Source organism: Arachis duranensis, chromosome 5 (assembly GCF_000817695.3).
Source record: "Arachis duranensis cultivar V14167 chromosome 5, aradu.V14167.gnm2.J7QH, whole genome shotgun sequence".
Taxonomy (NCBI): domain Eukaryota; kingdom Viridiplantae; phylum Streptophyta; class Magnoliopsida; order Fabales; family Fabaceae; genus Arachis; species Arachis duranensis.
The window spans coordinates 95634156-95654470 of record NC_029776.3 but is presented as its reverse complement, the minus strand read 5'-3'; the positions used below and the strand labels follow the sequence as shown (position 1 = coordinate 95654470).

Here is a 20315-nt window from a genome sequence, read left to right as displayed (position 1 = left end):
ATTTTTAATGGAAGTATAATTATGTTAATTGCTATAGATCTACAACAAGTTTTTGTGGATTTTGATAATTAATAATAAAATTTTCATGTTGATATTTTATATTTGGATATTTCTTTTTGTTAATTAACTTTTACATTTGTATTTTGATAAGATTATAAGATTTTGGTTGATGATATTTCTAGTGCTTTAAATTTGATAAATATTCTAAATTTAGATTAAATTATAATTATATTTTAAGGTGTTTATTTATAATTTATTTATTATTTTATTATAAAATATTTTTTAAATTGAATTACAGTTAAATCAATTGAATTAATAAACCAATAAATCAGTGACTAAAGTGGTTCGATGACTAGTTCGATTTTTAAAACATGGAGTATGGACTCAACAATAGGGGTGTATAAATAGCCCAGTTGGACCAAAAATTCGAACCAAGTCCGATTAGTTTGGACTAATTTTAGTCTAATTTCGTGACTATTCGATCAGACTAGAAAAATAAAAATATTCTATCCTAATCCTATCAAAGAACTGAACCGGGTTTGGACTAATACTACGGGTCATCTGGTCAAGAAAATAAGTGAGTAATTAATTTGGGTTAGGATACGCAGGATTATTGTTCTAAAAATCGAACCAAAATGGTCAGTTCAAATAGATTAACCAAAAATCGGTCATAAGGACGATTCGGTTAACCTCAAAAATCGCTTAACAAAAAACTGATAAAAAAATTGGTTAAATTGGTGGTTAACTAGCGAATTGGAGGAACGGCCGATTTTAAAGAGGTTTGCCGATTTGAGAACCCCTTTAAAACGACGCGTTTTGACCTTTAAAAAAAAGAGAAAATAACAAATAAGTCCCTGACCTTTTGTCCCGCAGACATTTTCGTCCCTAACCATTGAAAAATACTTTTAAGTCCTTGACTTTCACAAAACTTGGACGGATCAGTCCCTCCGTCCAAATTTCTCCGTTAGGGACTAATCCGTCCAAATGCCTCCGTCAAAACTGATCCATCCAAATTTTGTAAAGATCAGAGACTTAAAAATATTTTTCAATGGTTAGAAACAAAAATGTCCGCCGGACAAAAGGTCAGGGACCTATTTGTCATTTTGTCAAAAAAAAACACCCTAAATTTTCTACCTGAAGCCCATACCCCCCAGTCCCACACTCCACTCATCTCTTCTCCTCTCTCAAAAACTCAATTGAAAGAACAGAAAATAACCCTAGCGGAACCCACAGCCACCGCATCTCCCCCAGCCCCGTAGCACCCAGCCGCTGCACCCACCGCAACCCCCGCAGCCCCACAGCCCCACAGCCCCGCGGAACCTACAGCCACCGCATCTCCTCTCCTCTGTTCGCCGGTGTCGCGCCATGGAAGCTCCGTCGCCGTCCTAGGAAGCTGTGTCGCCGTCGTGTGGAAGCTCTGTGGCCGTCGCCGTCTCCTCTTTTCAAGTGCTCTCTCTCTCTGTTCGCCGGTGTGGCCGTCTCCTCTGTCATCGCCGTCACTCCACTTCCTCCTCGCCGCCGGTAAGCAGTAAGCACTCTAAGTGTTGATGCAAATCACTTCACTCGAAAGCAGACAGATGCAGGACAAATATAATTACACTTGGCATTAAAATTTTCATTATTTCTAAAATTGTGGATGAGTACATAGTCTCTTACTTATTTTATGAAACTGGAATAATCTTGTTGATGGTTGATTTATGATTCTAGAATGACTTTCTGAAATGATGATGATATTGTTACTGATATGTTGTTGGCTTCTTGTTGATTTTCTGATGGTTATTGATCAGTGATGCTTAGTGCCTTTGATTTTGAATTGTAGTTGGGTTTAATTATGAGTTGGTGAGTTAATAATACTGATTTTGTTGATATTTGCTTATTCTAAATTGCTGATTTTCTGAAATGATGATGATGTTGTTGCTTGATGATATATTGTTGGCTGCTTGTGGATTTTCTGATGATTACTGATTAGTGATGATTAGTGCCTTTGTTTATTTCTGAATTGGAGTTGGGTTTAATTGTGAATTGCTGGGTTTAATTCTGAGTTGCTGAGTTGATTTTGTTAATGTTTGCTTATTCTGAATTGTTGATTTTCTGAAATGATGATGATGTTGTTGCTTGATGATATATCGTTGGCTTGTTGATGATTTTCTGATGATTACTGATTAGTGATGATTAGTGCATGTATTTAGTTGAAAATTTTGTTGTTAATATTTTTTTTGGTTGTAGAACATTATGGTAAATTTTGAAATTTTGGATTTCATTAGGTTAGATTAGAAATTATCAAATTTAAATATTTGAAATTATATATTAAATTTTTAATGAATATTTAATTAAACCAGTTAAATCCCAGTTGAACCCCGGTCGAACCATTGAACCAGTGAACCAGTTATCTTACCGGTTCATTGACCGGTTCGGTTCTCGCAACCTTGCGGCGGGACACAGCTCAGTCCCTCTGTCGTCTACCCTGCCTCCAGTACACTAGGGCAGCGGATTGATTGGGAGCAAAACAGGGTAAGGGGCCGCAATTGCCGCCGTGGCCTCTGCCGTCAGTGTGAATGAGTTTCAAATTTCATTTTCCCCCTCCTTGTAACCTGTATGCTTTAATTAACTTCTGCTACCATCATTGAACAAATTTATGTTGCTACGGATACAATTGTAGAAATAATAATACATTTGCTATGCTTTGATTTGCTGCTCATTGGGTCATTAATGTGCCCTAATTTGACAGTGTGTAAATAAGTTCAGTGTTTGTGCATAGAGAGCTAAACTACGGTTATTTTGCATTGCCGCTAATTACATTTTATTATTATTGTTGGGTCTTTTCTTAATCCATTTGCTTTTGTGGTTGTGCCAAAGCTTGATTGTGTTGCTTGTGTTTTTGTTCTGAATTTGATTTCTGTACTAGAAAACTAGGCTTTGCGAATTTCAAAATATGGGAAAGAAGCTTTTATTTTTCCTTTTGTTATTTATATTATTTGATTTGTTCATATTTAGTTCTGGTGTTTGATATTATATTCAGGTTTTCTGGTACTGTGTACTGTCTTTGGGAGTGCCTTGTTTGTTTATGGACTACTCTGATCTCCTGAAATTGTTGTTTGCCATTGCTATTTGGTGCTCTGCTTACATTACTGTTGCCATTCTTACTTCCTTTCGCGCCGTCAATTGTCTTTCTGCTTGAGCTTCAGAGGGAAAATTGTTTGGAATTTGATACGAGGACATCATGGGCTATGCACAACTTGTTATAGGTCCAGCTGGTAGTGGCAAGGTATTTTATTGTGTCACCTCATTTGCTCTACTTTTTCACTCATAGTATCTAAATTGTGATTACATTGTTGTTACTGTGATTGCGGGGAAATATGGTCAATATAGCCACAATTTGCTGTTGCAATGAGGTTGCAGAGAGCACCACAACAGCGGTATTATGGCTGCAGTCACGGTTATAGGAATCCAATTTATTGTTTAAATTAGGAGGGCTATCAACTATGAGCTAGTTCTAATTTGTGTAGCTGACCCAGCCTTGTTGGGGTGAACTTTCATTGTTGTTGTTGCCTCATTTATATTGTTGAACTACAGACCTACATGCTGTTTTACTTTTCTTAAACCGGTTAAGACACTCATGAGAGTTTATTTTTGTTTTTTCTATTAGTCAACATATTGCTCGAGTTTGTATGAACATTGTGTAGCTGCAAGGCGTACAATAAATATTGTGAACCTGGACCCTGCCGCTGAAAACTTTGACTATCCTGTTGCAATGGGTAACGTAAATGTGTTATTTGTAGTTAGTATTTTTCTGGGTTCAGTTTGTTGTTTTCTGAAACTTAACGCTTTTGTTTAACATGCTTGCAGATATAAGGGAACTGATTTCCCTGGAAGATGTTATGGAGGAGCTTGGATTAGGCCCTAATGGTGGTCTTATGTACTGCATGGAGTATCCTTTTCTTTGTTTCATCTTCTTTACAAACTTTTTCTGTAATAATAAGCCTGTATCATTGCTTTTTGCGATGCTGAGTTAGGCAGAGATTTTGTTTGCTAGTATAAATGACCTTCATCTTTTGCTATTTTACTATTTTCCTGTTTATTTACATTTAGTTGCTACATTAAAAACTTGCTAGAAACCGTGTTGCCTTAGCAATCTTATTTAGACACCTTGAAGATAACCTCGATGATTGGCTTGAGGAAGAGCTGGACAACTATTTAGATGATGATTACCTGGTCTTTGACTGCCCTGGTATTCTTGCTTATCCCTTGGCACTTTCCGATTTCTGTCAAAGTAGGGTGCAAATGTTACAATACCACAAAATTTTCATTGTGAAGTGGTAATATTGGTATAATCCAGTTGCATGATGCATGAGTTAGTAGCTAGTACATGATCTTTTTGAACAATAGAAATTGATTTGCTAGTTTGTTTATATTTCTTTTAATTGTTATCTATAAGTTGTGTGGTTGAAACTTGACCTGATAAATACTGTTAAATCAACTCAACCTTTTATTGTTTTTCAGGCCAGATAGAACTTTATTCACATGTGCCTGTGCTCAAGAATTTTGTGGAACATTTGAAACGTAAAAATTTCAACATTTGTGCTGTGTACTTGCTTGATTCACAGGTTTGTGGCAGCTGCTCATATACCCAGCTTTGCTTCCTTTTGATATATCAATTCTGTAACATTCCTTAATATTCATTGTTATTATCATTACCTTTGTTGACCCTAACGATTTTACATGATTCCAGTTCATGAGTGATGTGACAAAATTTATCAGTGGGTGCATGGCTTGCCTTTCCGCAATGGTTCAACTTGAATTACCACATGTGAATATCCTATCAAAAATGGACCTTGTGACTAACAAAAAGGATCTTGAAGAGTAATTACTGATACAAAATCCTTTTACTTAATCTCTTTTAATAACATTCATTTTAATCATAATCTATGTATTTTTTTTCTCTCTTTTAGGTTCTTGGATCCAGAGCCTACTTTTTTACTGTCTGAATTGAATCAACGAATGGGTCCTCAGTTTGCGAAGCTTAATAAAGCTTTGATTGAACTGGTGGGTATCCAAATATTCTTAAAAATATATGTGCTTTTCACCCCTCCTTGCCAATTTGATATTGTTAAGGATGTGCACTATTATAGTTCAAGCAACTAGGCAGGAGGATCTAACTTTATGCCTAGAATCTAGGAGAACATTGAAGAGGATGAATAATGGAAGAGGTTGTATGTGATAATATATTAAGGTATCGGAGTTTCTGGGACAGGAAAACCTACTCACAAATGTTAAGGCATATCAAACATTCCTGTAGTTTTAGTTTAAATTGGTCCTTCATGTTTATATTGCATTTAATTTGATGTTTTTTCTTCCCACATGTTAGGTGGGACATGAACAATTGTGATTTTAGGCAGGACATGAACATCTATCATCTGGAATTAGGGACTTGTGTAGAATACATCGTTTGTTATGGGTTTTTGTTTCCATTAGGACATAGCTCTTGCTTTCTTTTTGTGCAAATAACATTGGAACAAATTGCTGGCTCCATATTTTGGACCTAAAATTAAAAAGGAATGAAGGTTTCACTCCATCTTGGCAATTGTCACTTCCATTTTGTAACAGCTATTCTTGATTTTCGTCCTGCCGTTAAGGCTTATGATGAAGATTGATTCAATTTTACAGTATTTAGCTTTTGTTCTTTCCCCATCTTTTGCAATAGTTGGTTTCTATTTAGTAATCTATTTGTTTATCATGCAACAGGTAAATAACTATAGCATGGTGAGTTTTATACCACTGGACTTGAGGAAGGAAAGAAGGTAAACTCTAGTGCCTATCTACCGTTTTGCCTGCATAGTACAAACCTTTTGACATAGTAGTTGTTTTACAGCTCATTGACTCCTATAATTTTACCTATAGTAACACCAATTTTGTAATATACTCATTTGTTTCTTCATTACAGTATCCAATATGTGTTGAACCAAATCGACAACTGCATCCAGTATGGAGAAGATGCAGATGTGAAGGTTAAGGATTTTGATCCGGAGGATGATGATGAGTAGCTACTATGTTGCAAGTGCTACATACTTGGAATGATTCAAAATTTGGTTTTTTAATTGACATAATGGTGGGTACTTTGTTGATATATAGTATAAATTACTAAAATGTTCTCTGAATTGCCAAAATATGATTTTCCAAATGACGTCAAAGGTGGGTTGTAAGATTGTGACCTTGATGATTTGTACAAATCAGTGTCTGAACTGTCAGAAACCTTGGGTAGGGTCATCAATGGGTAATTGGTATGAAGTTGAACATGAAGCAGTTTTAGACACAAGAAATTCTTCTAACTGAAACATCTGATATGCTACTACATTAAAATTATGGTGCGACTGCAGTGTGTGCTTTTTTTTACGTGCATGGCATGACAATTAAAGTACCAAACATTATTATTCACATTATTTTGACCCTACATTTCTTGTTTCTAGTAAAAGATTCGGATGTTTAGCATTTTCCATAATATTTATATGCCCTTAAATAAAAAGGGTTGCAAAGTTAAGAAATTACTAAACTTTTTGACTCAAGTTTTATTTTATTTTTTTAAATGAAAATAAAAATATTAGACTACAAGGAATGAGTTGCAACTATCATTTTTTTTACCTAACTTGATTGCAAGTTGCTGTGAATCTGTGATAAATCTTTAGAGAAGTTTTGCTTTGTTCCTTCAACTATAAGTTGAACGATTCGTTCTTGTCCCAAAATGCACCTTTTTCCTAATAATGTTCATAGCTTAGCAATGTGTACTCTAATAAATGAGGGGGAAAATGATAAGAACTAAAATGTTAGAAATTCAAAGATGTTATGAAATACAAGTTTGACAATTGGCATTTTCTTTCATTAGTGTTTATGCAACACTATCACATTCATGACTCATCAACTACTCATGTATTTTGTCAATAATTCTGACATCTACTTGTACAAATTTCTCTAAGAAAAGAAAAACATTTTTTTATTGGCAAATTAAATACGTCTCACAAAGAATTGAGCCTTCACATGAATACCTTCCTAGAATTCTAAAAACCTAATTCAAGAATGGTAAACAATGAGACGTCAAAATCTCTTGGACGAAATTGCCCTTGTAAATCTTTGAATCAAGTAGAGTTTTCGGCCACCTTGATCTCAACTTTGAACAATGCCTTAACAGGCCTATGATCAGAGAGTTTTGATTCACTCCTGCTGTATTTACTTTGCTTCATTCCCTCTCCAAACCATAGTATTCGATCACACCTGTAATCCTTCTTGTGTTAGATCATCATCTATCTACTCTTCCTCATAGAAATACTACAATATATAATGTTATATCATGAAAAAGCAAGATTGAGATCACAGTTGAAAAATTTGCGAACCTTCCCAAAAATTATGATATTATGGAACCAGTTTTAGGGGAGCAAAAGTGTTAAACATTTTGGATTTACACACACAAAGTAGGGCACAATGAACTGGACTCTGTAATACAATATGGTAACAAGAATCTTTCATATTGTTGGTCATTTTGGCTTTCTTGATGCATTCATAAAGCAATAAATTCTAAACGCAAATTATTCAAATTCTTTAATTTAATGCTCCCAACCCAAAAAAGGTAAAAACTAAAAAGCCAATCAAAATTCTTCAATTTACCATGCTGGAGCACGCTTCTTTTTGGTCAATTGTTTCTGTCCACACCCAATGTAATCTTCAGAATTAGGGTGGTACTTGTAGGTAGGTGGAAACTCTATAGCTCCTTCATGCCAACCTTGGAATACATGACGCTCCCTGAGCTCCATCTTTAGCTATAATTTAGAATAGAGTTTTAAATCTATAGCTATGCAATTTTCAGTCATGAGAAATTCTCAGGTCAAGTATATCAATCAGATATTATGTAGCCTTAAATTTTGGAGAAATTAGTACATACTTTTACAAATAGAAAGTGTCATGTAAAATATTCTTTAAAAGAAAGTATAGGGAACCAATTTTTAGTTAGTTAATATTAGTACATTTTTTTTAATTATAAAAATTTTCACTTCTTAAAGGATTTAGGATTTAGAGTTTATAATTTAGAATTTACAATTAATGATTTATAATTTAGGATCTAAAAATTTAAGATAAATAAAATAATTTTAAAAAATTAGCTGATATTGGCCGAAAAAAGTTGGCTTCGTACCATTACTCATTGTTTAATTACATGAGAGGTCAATCTAATTTACACGTTTTTCTTCTTGCTGCTGAACAATAAGCCAACATAGTGATACTACATAATCATTGTTAAGTGGCTCATTCTTTTTCCACAGCTTCACTTTTGAACTTCATTTATTGAATGAATTCAACCAATAAACTTACTCATGATCCATAATTTTTTCAGGCATATCATGAAGAGGATCAGCAGGGAAGCTTGTCCGATACAAAATCTCGGCCGCATCGATGTTTCTCTGTTTCCGGTCTTCTTCTTTTCCACCGGAAGCTAGATGACTACATATAAAGCAGAAGCTCGTTTCATGCAAGCAAAATCTAATTGATATTGAACCCTGTATTTTTAAGGTTAAAAAAGAAAAAAAAAAACTCACTCTAAGAAACAATGTATAAAATTTTTCAAAACTTGCATATCAAAAAGTTCTCAAGCATATACAATTTTGCAAAAAACATGCCTTGTTTCCCAAGAAACCCATGATTCCACATCCAACCGACGAAACACTCAAGTGATGGATGGATCGATAGATTTCGCATCGAACCCAAATTGTGACAAACATTCCAACCATTTGCTTACTTATGATGCATTGGAAATCTTGTCCAACATCACCTTCTACACAAACTTGTTCTTGATCCTTCAGGGGATACACCTTTTGAGGCTCTGCTGTTCTTTCTCCTTTCTTGGTTGGCATTCTTTTGTTAAGGGCCGCGCCGATGAGCGAATTCCATTTCCTTGAAACTCTTCGGTTTTGGGGTCCTAACACATTTGCTGCATTCAAAGGCACAATTTCTTGGAACCTTGTATAACAAAGTTGTTGATCACATCACATATTAGTCTATGAATTAAGTAAAACTAAATATTTAATCCAAAACCATTATGAAACTTACCCTAGAACATAGATATCCGGAAAATTATTTTGTATTTCTAGCCAATCTTCCATGTCCAGATTCTTTGGCGGTTGGATTCCTCCAACATTCCAAGAACCAACAAAGATCCTATTTCAGAATAGCATAAAGATTATTAGATATGATTACTTTGAATGATAATTGTAAAATATAATAATTCATAATTAGAACAAGCCAACACAATATCTCATACTTTTTGGTGTGATGATGGAAGCATGTTCTTGAGTTTTGAGATGATTGATTCAAATTATGATGAGTTCCCTTCTTGGCTAGTGATGGATTCTGATAATCTCCTTTGGAACTATCAAAGTTAAGTATCCTTTTTAGGATCTTACTCTCGTTTATCTTAAAGGCCTGCATGATCTTTGAACCAAAATAAAAAAACACTCTTCAATATGATTAATTCACCAAACATGGGACTGAAAAGACAAACTGAAAAAAAAATAAAATAAAAAAGATACCTAGTTATTGTAGTTTTCTTGAGATTACCACCAAAGTATGGAAGTGACATACAGAGCTTAGACAAGTAGAAAAGAAAGAGACTTGTAATGTGATATCAAGAGGATTAGTCAATGGATGAGGATGGGGATTTATAGGCATGCAACTTAGTGCTACCCCAATTGAGTAAGTTCTTTTTATTGTATTATTTGAAAGTGGAAGTAAGTTTAAAGTCGAATATTTTATTGAAGTTAGAACGTGTATTTAGACTCTTCAAAAATGTATCATTAGATATAATCATGTATGTACTTTTATTTAACTACTTAAGCTTTTGGAGTATGTACCGTTTTTATTACCAAAAAAATTTTGAATTTGATATTTATTATTCCATAATAATAATAATAATAATAATTGAGAAAATGCCTAGGCAAAATTCAGACTTCAAGCCCAACCGTTTAAATTTTTGGGATAGAATATTTAATAACACTTTTAAAAATATATACCTTACGTTGAGCACAAAAGTCGAATATGAGGTTATTTTTTCAACCGTGTCAGCCATTTTCTCGCAAATTAACTTTGTTAGGGTTTTATTTATTTTTTGGTCAATTTCGGCAGATACAAACAAACTTGTATCAAGATCTTAAGTATCTAAAAACTGATACAACTTCTTTAAAAAAAATAAGTTCGACTTGAGAATTATTTAATTAGTGTCAAGGTAATCTATATCGAGATTGCTAGTGGTAAACTTTATGAAAACACAAAATATTGATTTAAACAAAGCAATAACGAAATTTAAAACAGTTAAATAAAATTGAACCAAATAAACAAAAGGAAACAAGTAAAAAATCAACTTCTAATACTCACATGCACTCGCACTCCATGTTCTTCCATTGCGTTGCGGAGATTGAAAATTTGATGAGCTTATGTGATAATCTAATGTTCTTGATTGAAGTCCCGAAACTCTTTTAAGTTTCTACTATTTATAGATCATGGAAATGGACTTGCCATGGAGCATATTTGTTCACTATCTTTCTCTTTTTTCTCAGCCATAACCTTGTCTTAACCATAAAAAATCTTGACTTCGAATATAAGTTTTGACACCCACATCCTTTTTAGTCTTCAAAGTCCCACGGCTTTTCAACTTGCTCCTCAAATTTTACACCCATATCTTTCACTCAACTTGAAAGTCGAGTAGAAAGCCTTGACACTGTTTTGGTATTGTCGAAACTATTGGTAATACAAAAAATCCATTTTTTTTTTACCAACGGTTAGTAATTGGTTAATGACATGTTTTGGGGGCAACAGAAAAAAAATCTGGGCTGGGGTGTTAATTTCTTAACACAAAACCAAAGATCATTGCCATGGAGATCAGAGTAATTTATTGTTGTTTCAATATATATATATACCGACTTTGTTTTTCCGTGGAGCACCATGAAAGGAAATATCGTCCTTTACATTTTCCAATTCAATCAATCAAGCACACGCACTAGCCAGCTATATTACTTTTAATTAATTAGCCTATACTATATATAAATGCCAAACGATTGGTTTTTGTTCTCCTAACATACATGTACCACCAAAACCAATTCAAATTCCTTAGCAACTTCACAATCTTCCACCATTCTTGTTAGTTTTTGTTATAAAGTTTCTATATATTTTAGCTCCAAATAAAGCATGCCATTAATCATTGCCGGTGAAGTTTTCTTGGTAGTAAAGTGAACAAGTTGTTCTGTTGTTAGCTCATGCAATTTTTGCTGGCATAACAATTATTAAACTCTATATATTATATTACATGAGCCTAAAACCGAGTGCGTGCATGTTGAGATTTTTGACTCAATGCCAATGATAGCCGCAACTTGAAGATAAAGGGACGTAGAATTTGATGAATAATAATTTTGTAGCACTAAATAAATAACTATAACTCACATAAACCGAGTTTGGATTTGGCGTTGATATCGAATTGTTGGTCATTTTCATTGCTCTTCTTGCTATTCTTTCCCATGTGCAACCATTAGCATTCTAATTCTAATTGCATTGCTAGCACCCAACATAGGTTTGCTTAAAGCTAATCTATGATTATTTATGCCGAAAATTAAATTATCGTGGATGAAAAATTAAATTATTTATGCCAACAATATTTTTTATTATAAACCTTAAATTCTAAACTATAAATCCTAAATCTTAAATCTTAAATTCTAAATCCTAAATCTCAAATTCAAATTAGTTTTACTTTGTTTCACTCTCAATTTTTTTATTTTTTCTTGAATTTTGAATGTTTTTATAATTTTATTATTAATTAATTTTGGGTGTTTATTTTTTATATTTATTTCTTTTTTAATTATTGGATAATTTTTAAATTAATTGCTTGAATTAATGTTTGCCCTATAGACTTTTTCTATTTTATTATCTAACCATGCCAACAAAAGGTTATTCTTTTTTTTAATCATTAGAGAAACAGTAAAGAAAACAAGAATTGATATTTTTATTTTATGTTTGGTATTGCTTCGGAACATTGTAAACAGAAAAAAAAAAGAAAATATAGGATATAAAAATAGAATTAAAACAGATGCTGAAATTCTTAAAAGGTAATATTTTGGTGAGAAAATAATAATGAAATGATTGTGCTTTACATCGATACATTATTGTCAACTAGTCTTACATATTTTTGAGGTGGGTATTGTAATATGGGAAAAAAAAATTACTAATAGTAATATGTACACGCTTTTAATGACATGAATACATGATAAGATATACATAAATGTTTGTTCTGAAATGTTTATCAAATTTAATTAATCTCATTAAAAGAAATTCATGTTTACACAGTAAGTTAACTACTTATGACAGCTACACGAATATTTGGATTCAAAATTATAAACTCTAGCTAGTTGATAGGTAATTCCACTATAAAGAATATACAATATGTCACGGGTTCCATTTGTTGTCCAAGACCTATATAATTTGATTGCGCTAAGATGGAAAGTATGATTCCTACATTATTAGACTATATTATACTTTTTTTTTCCAATTTTGGAATAAATTATTGCTCCCAATATGAAATTGCAACAAGTGGCAGAATTAGAGCCCCGATATGATATTTTATGGTAACAAATCCATGATTACTTCAACTATAGACGGTCCATTTTCTTCACAACTATATCAAAACAAAGGGAAATAGTATTGACTCCTTGGAGAATGACTCAATGACACAAACTCCTCCATAAGTTTGATAATGACGTTCATTTATCAGTTATCACGCTCTACCTTAAGTACAGTTAATGTGGACTTTATTATTATTTTAATTGTCATACAAAACTTTGAATATTGTCTTTGCTCGGAAATACCCACCGTCAAATGCAGTCTCGTTGATTTATAAGCAGTTGATTCCTTTTATATATATATAATAAAATTCTACATTTAAATAATTTCATTAATCAAATCCAACTAAATTATTTAGAGTCACACCGCGCACCACTGACTTATAACAGGTTTATACCTTTGGTTTTTTTTTAAGATCGAATAGTATAATTGTTTCTAAAACAATGGATAGTTCAAATTTAAATCAGTTGAACGAGGAAGATTTAGATTATTCTTTTGAATCGAATAAAGTAGACGAGATTTAGATCGTTCTTAATTTTATCCAATTTTATTCTTCAATAATTTTAAATTAAATGGAATAAAATAGAATGGAATTAGATGTAATTGAATAAAGTGATAATAAATAATTTTATTCTTCTTTATTAAAACTAGTGTTGTTTATGAACACAATTTTTGATTAATTTGTTATTAGATAATGATGTTATTTTGAAAAAATTTTGGTTCATTCTTCAACAATTTTGAATTGAATGGAATCTAATACAATTGAATAAAGTGATAATGAATAATTTCATTGTTCTTTGCTAAAATCAATGTTGTTTATGAATTTGAATTTGGATAGAATGCAGGAGTTTCTAAATTTATAGAATGGACAATTTTCGGTTCATTTATTATTGCACAATGGTATTGTTATGATAACATTTCGGTTCATCCTTCAACAATTTTGAATTAAATGGAATGGAATGCAATTGAATAAAGTGATCATGAATAATTTTATCCTTCTTTGCTAAAATCAATGTTGTTTATGAATTTGAATTTGGATAGAACACAAGAGTATCTAAATTTATAAAATGTACAATTTTTGGTTCATTTGTTATTACACAATAGTGTTGTGATAATATTTCGGTTCATTTTACAATCCAGGTGTGTTGTCAATAAACAATTTATCCCAAAAATTGGGATGACTTTCAAGACACTTGAAGAATCTGAAAAGTTCTACAAAGATTATTCCAAACTTGCTGGTTTTTCTACGAAAATAAGGAACACCAATAAAAAAGGAGATGAAATTAAGAATCAATTAATTACATGTAGTAGAGAGAAAAAACTCTCAGCGGGAATAAACTGTCCAACCAGAATTTATGTACATATATTGAAGGACGATGGTCTTTGGATCATTTCTAAAATTGTTCTGAATCATTCACATCCTTGTTGTCTAGATCGAGCAGATATTCTTAAACAACACATGAAACTAAGCATGTTTGTGCATCGTACCATTGAAAATAACACGAAAGCCAGAATTAGACCGAGTAAAACGTATCAGTCATTTGTAACAGTAGTGGGTGATCATCGTAAACTAAGTTTTATTGAAAAAGATGTGAGGAATTACATTACAAGGGAAGTATGGAATATTTCTGAATAAGATGATGCTAAAGAATTTGAAAAGTATTTATTAAAAAATGAAAGAGAAGAATCAAAATTTCTTTTTTGAGATTAATCTTGAAGTTGATCACTTTATCAAAAATGCATTTTGGGCTGATGCAAGAAACAGAGTTGCGTATGAGTATTTTGGAGATGCTGTTTCATTTTATACGACTTACAACACAGACAGGAAATTTTTGCCATTCTGGTTTCAGTTCATTGTGATATAGTATTCGGTTCATATGCATAACTAGTTTTGTTCATAATAGTTTTTTCTTCTAGTGTCCACGACAGGTACAATTTAGTTTTTGGTTCTTTTGTAGGTGTGAATTACCATGGTTAGTCAATACTTCTTGCATGTGCTCTGATAAAAAAATGAGGATAATCAGTCATTCAAATGGTTATTTGAATGTTGGCTTCATTACATAGGAGGAAAGACACCAAAAGAGATTATTACCGATCAATGTGCATCGATGCAAAAGGCTATTGGGACTTGTATGCCAATAATAATTCACAGGCAGTGTATTTGGCATATTCTGAAGAAGATTTCACTTAAATTAAATGGCTACAAGAGACACAAAGAAATTGAACAAGAAATGATTCATGTTGTTTAGAACTCATTTATAAAAGATGCATTTGACAGAATTTAGAATAATTTTCTCATAAAGTACGGTGTTGGAGGTAATAAGTGGATTTCAGATAACCGAGGTTTTATTCAAATTAATTGATGTTGTTATTTTTTCAGTGAAAATGGGTATAACTTTTAGTTCGTTTTGTGTCTGATTTCGGTTCATTTGTAGAGCTATTTGAAGATCGTCATTTATGGATTCCAATTTATCTTGATCACCACTTTTGGGTTCGGATGAGAATCACACAAAGGAGTGAGAGCATGCATGCTTTTTTTAACAAGTTTGTTACACGCAATAGCTCATTGATTCAATTTGTCAAGCAATATGATAATTACCAAGGAAGTAGCGAGCAAAGAGAGAGAGAATTTGATGCTGCAGATTTTCATACTATCATACCTTGTGCAGCAAAATCATCAATAGAGGCTCAATTTCAGCATGTGTATATGGTGCGGTATTTTACAACCCACAAACTAACCGGCAAGTGCACCGGGCCATACCAAGTAATACCTTACGTGAGTAAGGGTCGATCCCACGAGAATTGATAGATTAAGCAACAATTGTGTTTGATAGGCTTAGTTAGACAAGCAGAAAATAGTGTTTAGATGTTCAAAAAGCATTAAAGAGTAAAGAAGAGTTTGAAAAGACAGGTGAATAAGTGAATAAATTGGGAATAAAATATGGAGAAGATAGTTAAGGCTTCAGAGTTATCTATTTTTCTGGATTAACTTCTCTTACTAACTATTTTAATTATGTAGGATTTAATTTATGACAAACTGTATGTGACTAGACCCTAATTCCTTAGACCTTTATAGTCTCCTCTAAAATTCATTAACTGCCAATTTCTTGGTCAATTAATTCCAATTAGAAGGTGAAGTTCAAATTCTAGTTTATATGCTATAAAAATTCTAATTACCCAAGAAATAAAAGGATTATATGTCACGTATCCTGTTAAATTCAGATCATTAAAATTTAGGAGAATTTGTTTTCAAGCTATTGTTCAAGTATAGAACTTTTCCAAGTTATACAAGAACTTAAATAGAAAGAGGGTCATACTTCCGTTCCACCCAAATTCATAAAATAAAGAACAAAAACAATTCTTAAATATAAATCCAAAACATAAATTAAAATAGACAGAGCAAATGAATCAATCCATACAAATAGACAGAGCTCCTAACCTTAACAATGGAGGATTAGTTGCTCATGGTTCAGAGAGAAAATAAGGATTGTAAATTGGAATGTAAATTTGTATAGAATTCTCTAATGGAATCTCCCCTCATGGAATCTCCCAATAGAAGAGAAGTCTCTCCTTTTTATAACTAATCCTAATTAATTTAAAATCTAATATCTAAAATTAAGATAATATCTTTTTCTATTTTCAAATTCAATTTGAATTTAAATCAGAATTAATTAACTACTCTGCGTCTTGTAACGTGGGGACCACTTGGCTTCACTGGATCCGCGCCTAACTTGGGTGCTAAAATGGGGCCTAGAAATCACCCCCAGCGTTTTCTGCGTTCTCTACACGTCGCGCATGTCACGCGTATGCGTCAGTCACGCGTACGCGTCGCTAGTCTTTTCAGCAAGTCATGCCGATGCGTCAATCACGCGTCCGCGTCGCTGAGCAAATCTTCAATTTACGCGTGCGCGTCAGTCACGCGCACGCGTCGCCCTGGATACCTCCAATTCACGCGCACGCGTCAGGCATGCGTGCGCGTCGCTCCTCGCAGCCATCTTCTTTGATTCTTGTGCTGCAGAAACTCCATCAAATCTAGCCGAATGCTACCTAAAATAAATAGTATTGCACAAAACTTAAAATAGCATCCATAGTGGCTAAAATATAATTAATTCTTGATTAAACTCAACAAATTAGATGCAAATTCACTAGGAAAAGATAGAAAAGATGCTCACGCATCACAACACCAAACTTAAACTGTTGCTTGTCCTCAAGCAACCAAAACTAATATAAGCTTAGGATGTGCATTTGCATGAGAATGAGAGTTCGATTAAGCTCATGTCTCTTCTTATAGTGGGTTTACAACTGCAATCCTGAATAGTTTTGGCATTTCACTTTATCCTTTGAAGTTCAGAATGATTGGAATCCATAGGAACTCAGAATTCAGATAGTGTTATTGATTCTCCTAGTTCAGTATGTTGATTTTTGAACACAGCTACTTTATGAGTCTTGGCCGTGACCCTAAGCATTTGATTTTCCAGTATTACTACCGGATACATAAATGCCATAGACACATAACTGGGTGAACCTTTTCAAATTGTGACTCAGCTTTGCTAGAGTCCCCAGTTAGAGGTGCCCAGAGTTCTTAAGTACACTCGTTTTGCTTTGGACCACAACTTTAACCGCTCAGTCTCAAGCTTTTCACTTGACACCTTCACGCTACAAGCACATGGTTAGGGACAGCTTGATTTAGCCGCTTAGGCCAGGATTTTATTCCTTTAGGCCCTCATCTCCATTAATGCTCAAAGTCTTGGATCCTTTTTACCCTTGCCTTTTAGTTTAAAGGGTTATTGGCTTTTTCTGCTTGTTTTTTCTTTTTTTATTTATTATTTATTTTTTTGCAAGCTTTGTGTTTTTCACTGCTTTTTCTTGCTTCAAGAATCAATTTTATGATTTTTCAGATTATCAATAATATTTCTCTTTTTTCTATCATTCTTTCAAGAGCCAACAATTTTAACATTCATAAACTTCACTATAAAAAATATGTACTGTTCATGTCATGCATTCAGAATTACAGAAAATACCACTACATTTAAGTAAATAAGACTATTCTTCAATATAGACCCACTTTCTCATGCAATATATCACTCCTGTATTATTATTTTTTTATTTGAATTCAAGCTCAGTGAGAAATACATGAGACATCTTTTCAGAATTAAAGCAATTTAAGAGAAAGCTAAACTAGTCCTAGGATTCTAACTAATAAAGGATCATGCAACAAACAAAGCAAAATAGCAAAAAAACCAGAACATAACATAAAAAAAGAGGGAAGGAATAAAAGAAATGAAAGGAACTCAACCACCTTAGTTATCCGAGCGGTCATTTTATTCTTCAGATTGTGCTCCTTTGTGAAGATGATTCACCTCCCTTAGTGCCAAAAAAATAAACAGAAAACCCTTAAGCGGAGCGACAACACCAAACTTAAAGGTTTTCTTGTCCTCAAGCAAAGAAGAACTGAAAATAAAAACAAATAGTAAGATGGAAGAAGAATAAAAGGATAAAAGAACGAGAGAGAATTAGGAATTGGGAGAGAGGAAAAGAAAACTAAAACTGGGCGGCGAACTAGTATAGTTGTGCGGCGCAGGCGACGCGTACGCGTGCAGCAAGCGTACGCGTGAGTCGCGGAATTGTCTTAATGACGCGTAAGCGTCAAGCACGCGTCCGCGTTCCCTGGATTTTGCGCGATTCGTTCGAAGCCATCCGCGCGCATGCACAACTCTCTGTTTGCGTGGCTTGGGGACCAATATTGGCATATGATGCGTTCGCGTCATGCACACGCACGTGTGGATGGCCGTTTGGTCAAATGACACGCACGCGTCAGGGAGGCGTACGCGCGAACAAGTTTTGTGCTTCTAGCACACTTCCAGCCCCAAACCAACACAACTCTCTACCCAACACATATTTACGTCGAAATACAAGGGTACGCGTCACATCAATGACGCGTATGCGTGGTGTGCCAGAATCACCGATGACGCGCACGCGTCATGGACGCGTACGCGTGAGCTTGTTTGTGCGAAATATTTCATTCTGGCGCTACTCTCGCGCAACTCTCTGTTCATTTTTATTTTTCATGCACACCCATCTGACGCATACGCGTCGGGTGCTCTTCTCTTTTTTTTTTTATATATACAGTTCCTGTTCTAAAATAGCTGCATGATCAGAAAATTAGTAAGAACTCAATAAAAATCAAATAAGTAAGAAAACTACTACTACGAAAAATAACTAAGAATGAAAAAGAACGATCATACCACGGTGGGTTGTCTCCCACCAAGCACTTTTAGTTAAAATCCTTAAGTTGGACATGTGGTGAGCTCCTTGTCATGGTGGCTTGTGCTTGTACTGATCCAGGAATTTCCACAAATGTTTGTAATTCCAATGGCTACCGGAATCCCAGACTAGGCGCCTAACGCCTTTGAGCAAGTTGAAGCAAGTGACAAGTCCCCAAGAATGTTCATTGTGGAAATGAATTCCAGGGTTCCAAACCTTGCTTTTACACCCGTCTTCTTGTGGATCACCATTGTTCTCATTGGGTGGCAAGCAATCTGAATTCTCACAGAGACATCCAAACAACCTTCTAGACCCATTCGATTTAGCTCTACACCAATCCCTACACTTTAATTTAGAGCATGCAACTATATTGAACCTTGCTTGACAACTCTTGCCATTAACCATCTTCCTCTTACTCTTAATGCCACAAAGAGCTCTAAGTTGACCATCCGTCTCCAGTAACCCATATTCAAGTGGGAAAATAAAGGTTAAGGATAGGAATTTTACCCACTTGAATGTTGTATTGGATGGGGATGGCTTTGGAAGAGGTCTTACAAGCTCCACTCCCTTGTGTTCTTCTTTGAATTCTTCTACCTCTTTGCAAGCTTCCTCAATTTCAATCTCTTCCTCTTGGTAGCTTTCTTCTAATTCAATCTCTTCTTCATTGCTTACCAAGGGGATAGGAGGTTGTGCATCTTCCCTTTCTTCCATATGTGAAGGTGGACAATTCTCTAATTCACTAGAGTATAAACTCCTTTGATTGGTTTCTTCACTTTCTTCCATAGGATCTTGCATTGTATCTTTTGGGAAGGAATTTTCTTGTTCCTCTTCCTGGTTCTTGATTAGTGACTGCACATGTTTCTCTATATTTTTGACACTCGTCTTTATATCCTGTAGAAATTCTTTCATGAGGAGCTCAAGATCTGATAGTATTTGAGATGAATGAGGAGATGGTGGCTCTTGATATGGGTAGAAAGATGACGGTTCTTGATATGGATAGAGAGGTGGTGGTTCTTGGTATGAATATGGAGATGGTGGCTCTTGATATGGGTAGAAGGATGATGGTTCTTGATAGTTGGAACATGGGGCATTGAAGTTTCTTTGGTTTTGGCTTTGCCAACCAAAATTTTGATAGTTCCCCCATCCACAATAATATGAATCACTACTTGGGTGTGAGTAGTAACCCACGTGATCTCTCTCCATTATTTTTCCTTAGCAAACAACACCAAACAGGATTAAACGCACCATGTGGTTGACAAGTAAGCAAAGAAGAAAGAGCATGAAGAAGATTTAAACTCAATAGCCAAGGGGACACTAAACTTAATTTCAGCAATTAAGAAAAATATTAGTATTAAAATTTTTTTGTATATTTATTTATTTATTTTTTATTTTTTATTTTTTTATAATAAAAA

The 20315-nt window shown here is 34.0% G+C and overlaps 3 protein-coding genes across 6 annotated transcripts; 1 reads left to right on the top strand and 2 right to left on the bottom strand.

The window, feature by feature from the left end:
* Positions 1-1154: 1154 nt before the first annotated feature.
* LOC107490587 (GPN-loop GTPase 3) lies at positions 1155-6360 on the top strand. Of its 3 annotated transcripts, none has more exons than XM_016111365.3 (10): positions 1155-1521; positions 3186-3265; positions 3647-3755; positions 3847-3928; positions 4143-4228; positions 4501-4604; positions 4730-4860; positions 4950-5043; positions 5743-5798; positions 5942-6360. In XM_016111365.3, exons 2-10 carry the CDS (start codon positions 3221-3223, stop codon positions 6039-6041), a joined length of 807 nt encoding a protein of 268 aa, XP_015966851.1. In that variant the 5' UTR covers positions 1155-1521; positions 3186-3220; the 3' UTR covers positions 6042-6360. The 3 variants fall into 3 exon arrangements, with proteins under 3 accessions (XP_015966851.1, XP_015966849.1, XP_015966850.1); XM_016111363.3 differs by having other exon boundaries at positions 3020-3265; XM_016111364.3 differs by having other exon boundaries at positions 1155-1528; positions 3020-3265.
* Positions 6361-6818: 458 nt separating this feature from the next.
* LOC110272459 (type IV inositol polyphosphate 5-phosphatase 9-like) lies at positions 6819-7801 on the bottom strand. Its single transcript, XM_052262378.1, has 2 exons — positions 7654-7801; positions 6819-7263 (listed from the first exon to the last, which is right to left on the bottom strand). Exons 1-2 carry the CDS (start codon positions 7797-7799, stop codon positions 7128-7130), a joined length of 282 nt encoding a protein of 93 aa, XP_052118338.1. The 5' UTR covers positions 7800-7801; the 3' UTR covers positions 6819-7127.
* A 349-nt stretch (positions 7802-8150) lies between these two features.
* Positions 8151-9660, bottom strand: LOC107490474 (type IV inositol polyphosphate 5-phosphatase 9-like). Of its 2 annotated transcripts, none has more exons than XM_021143248.2 (5): positions 9567-9660; positions 9299-9468; positions 9088-9195; positions 8658-8997; positions 8151-8537 (listed from the first exon to the last, which is right to left on the bottom strand). In XM_021143248.2, exons 2-5 carry the CDS (start codon positions 9463-9465, stop codon positions 8349-8351), a joined length of 804 nt encoding a protein of 267 aa, XP_020998907.1. In that variant the 5' UTR covers positions 9466-9468; positions 9567-9660; the 3' UTR covers positions 8151-8348. The 2 variants fall into 2 exon arrangements, with proteins under 2 accessions (XP_020998907.1, XP_052118337.1); XM_052262377.1 differs by having other exon boundaries at positions 8379-8481.
* Between the last annotated feature and the right edge of the window lie 10655 nt (positions 9661-20315).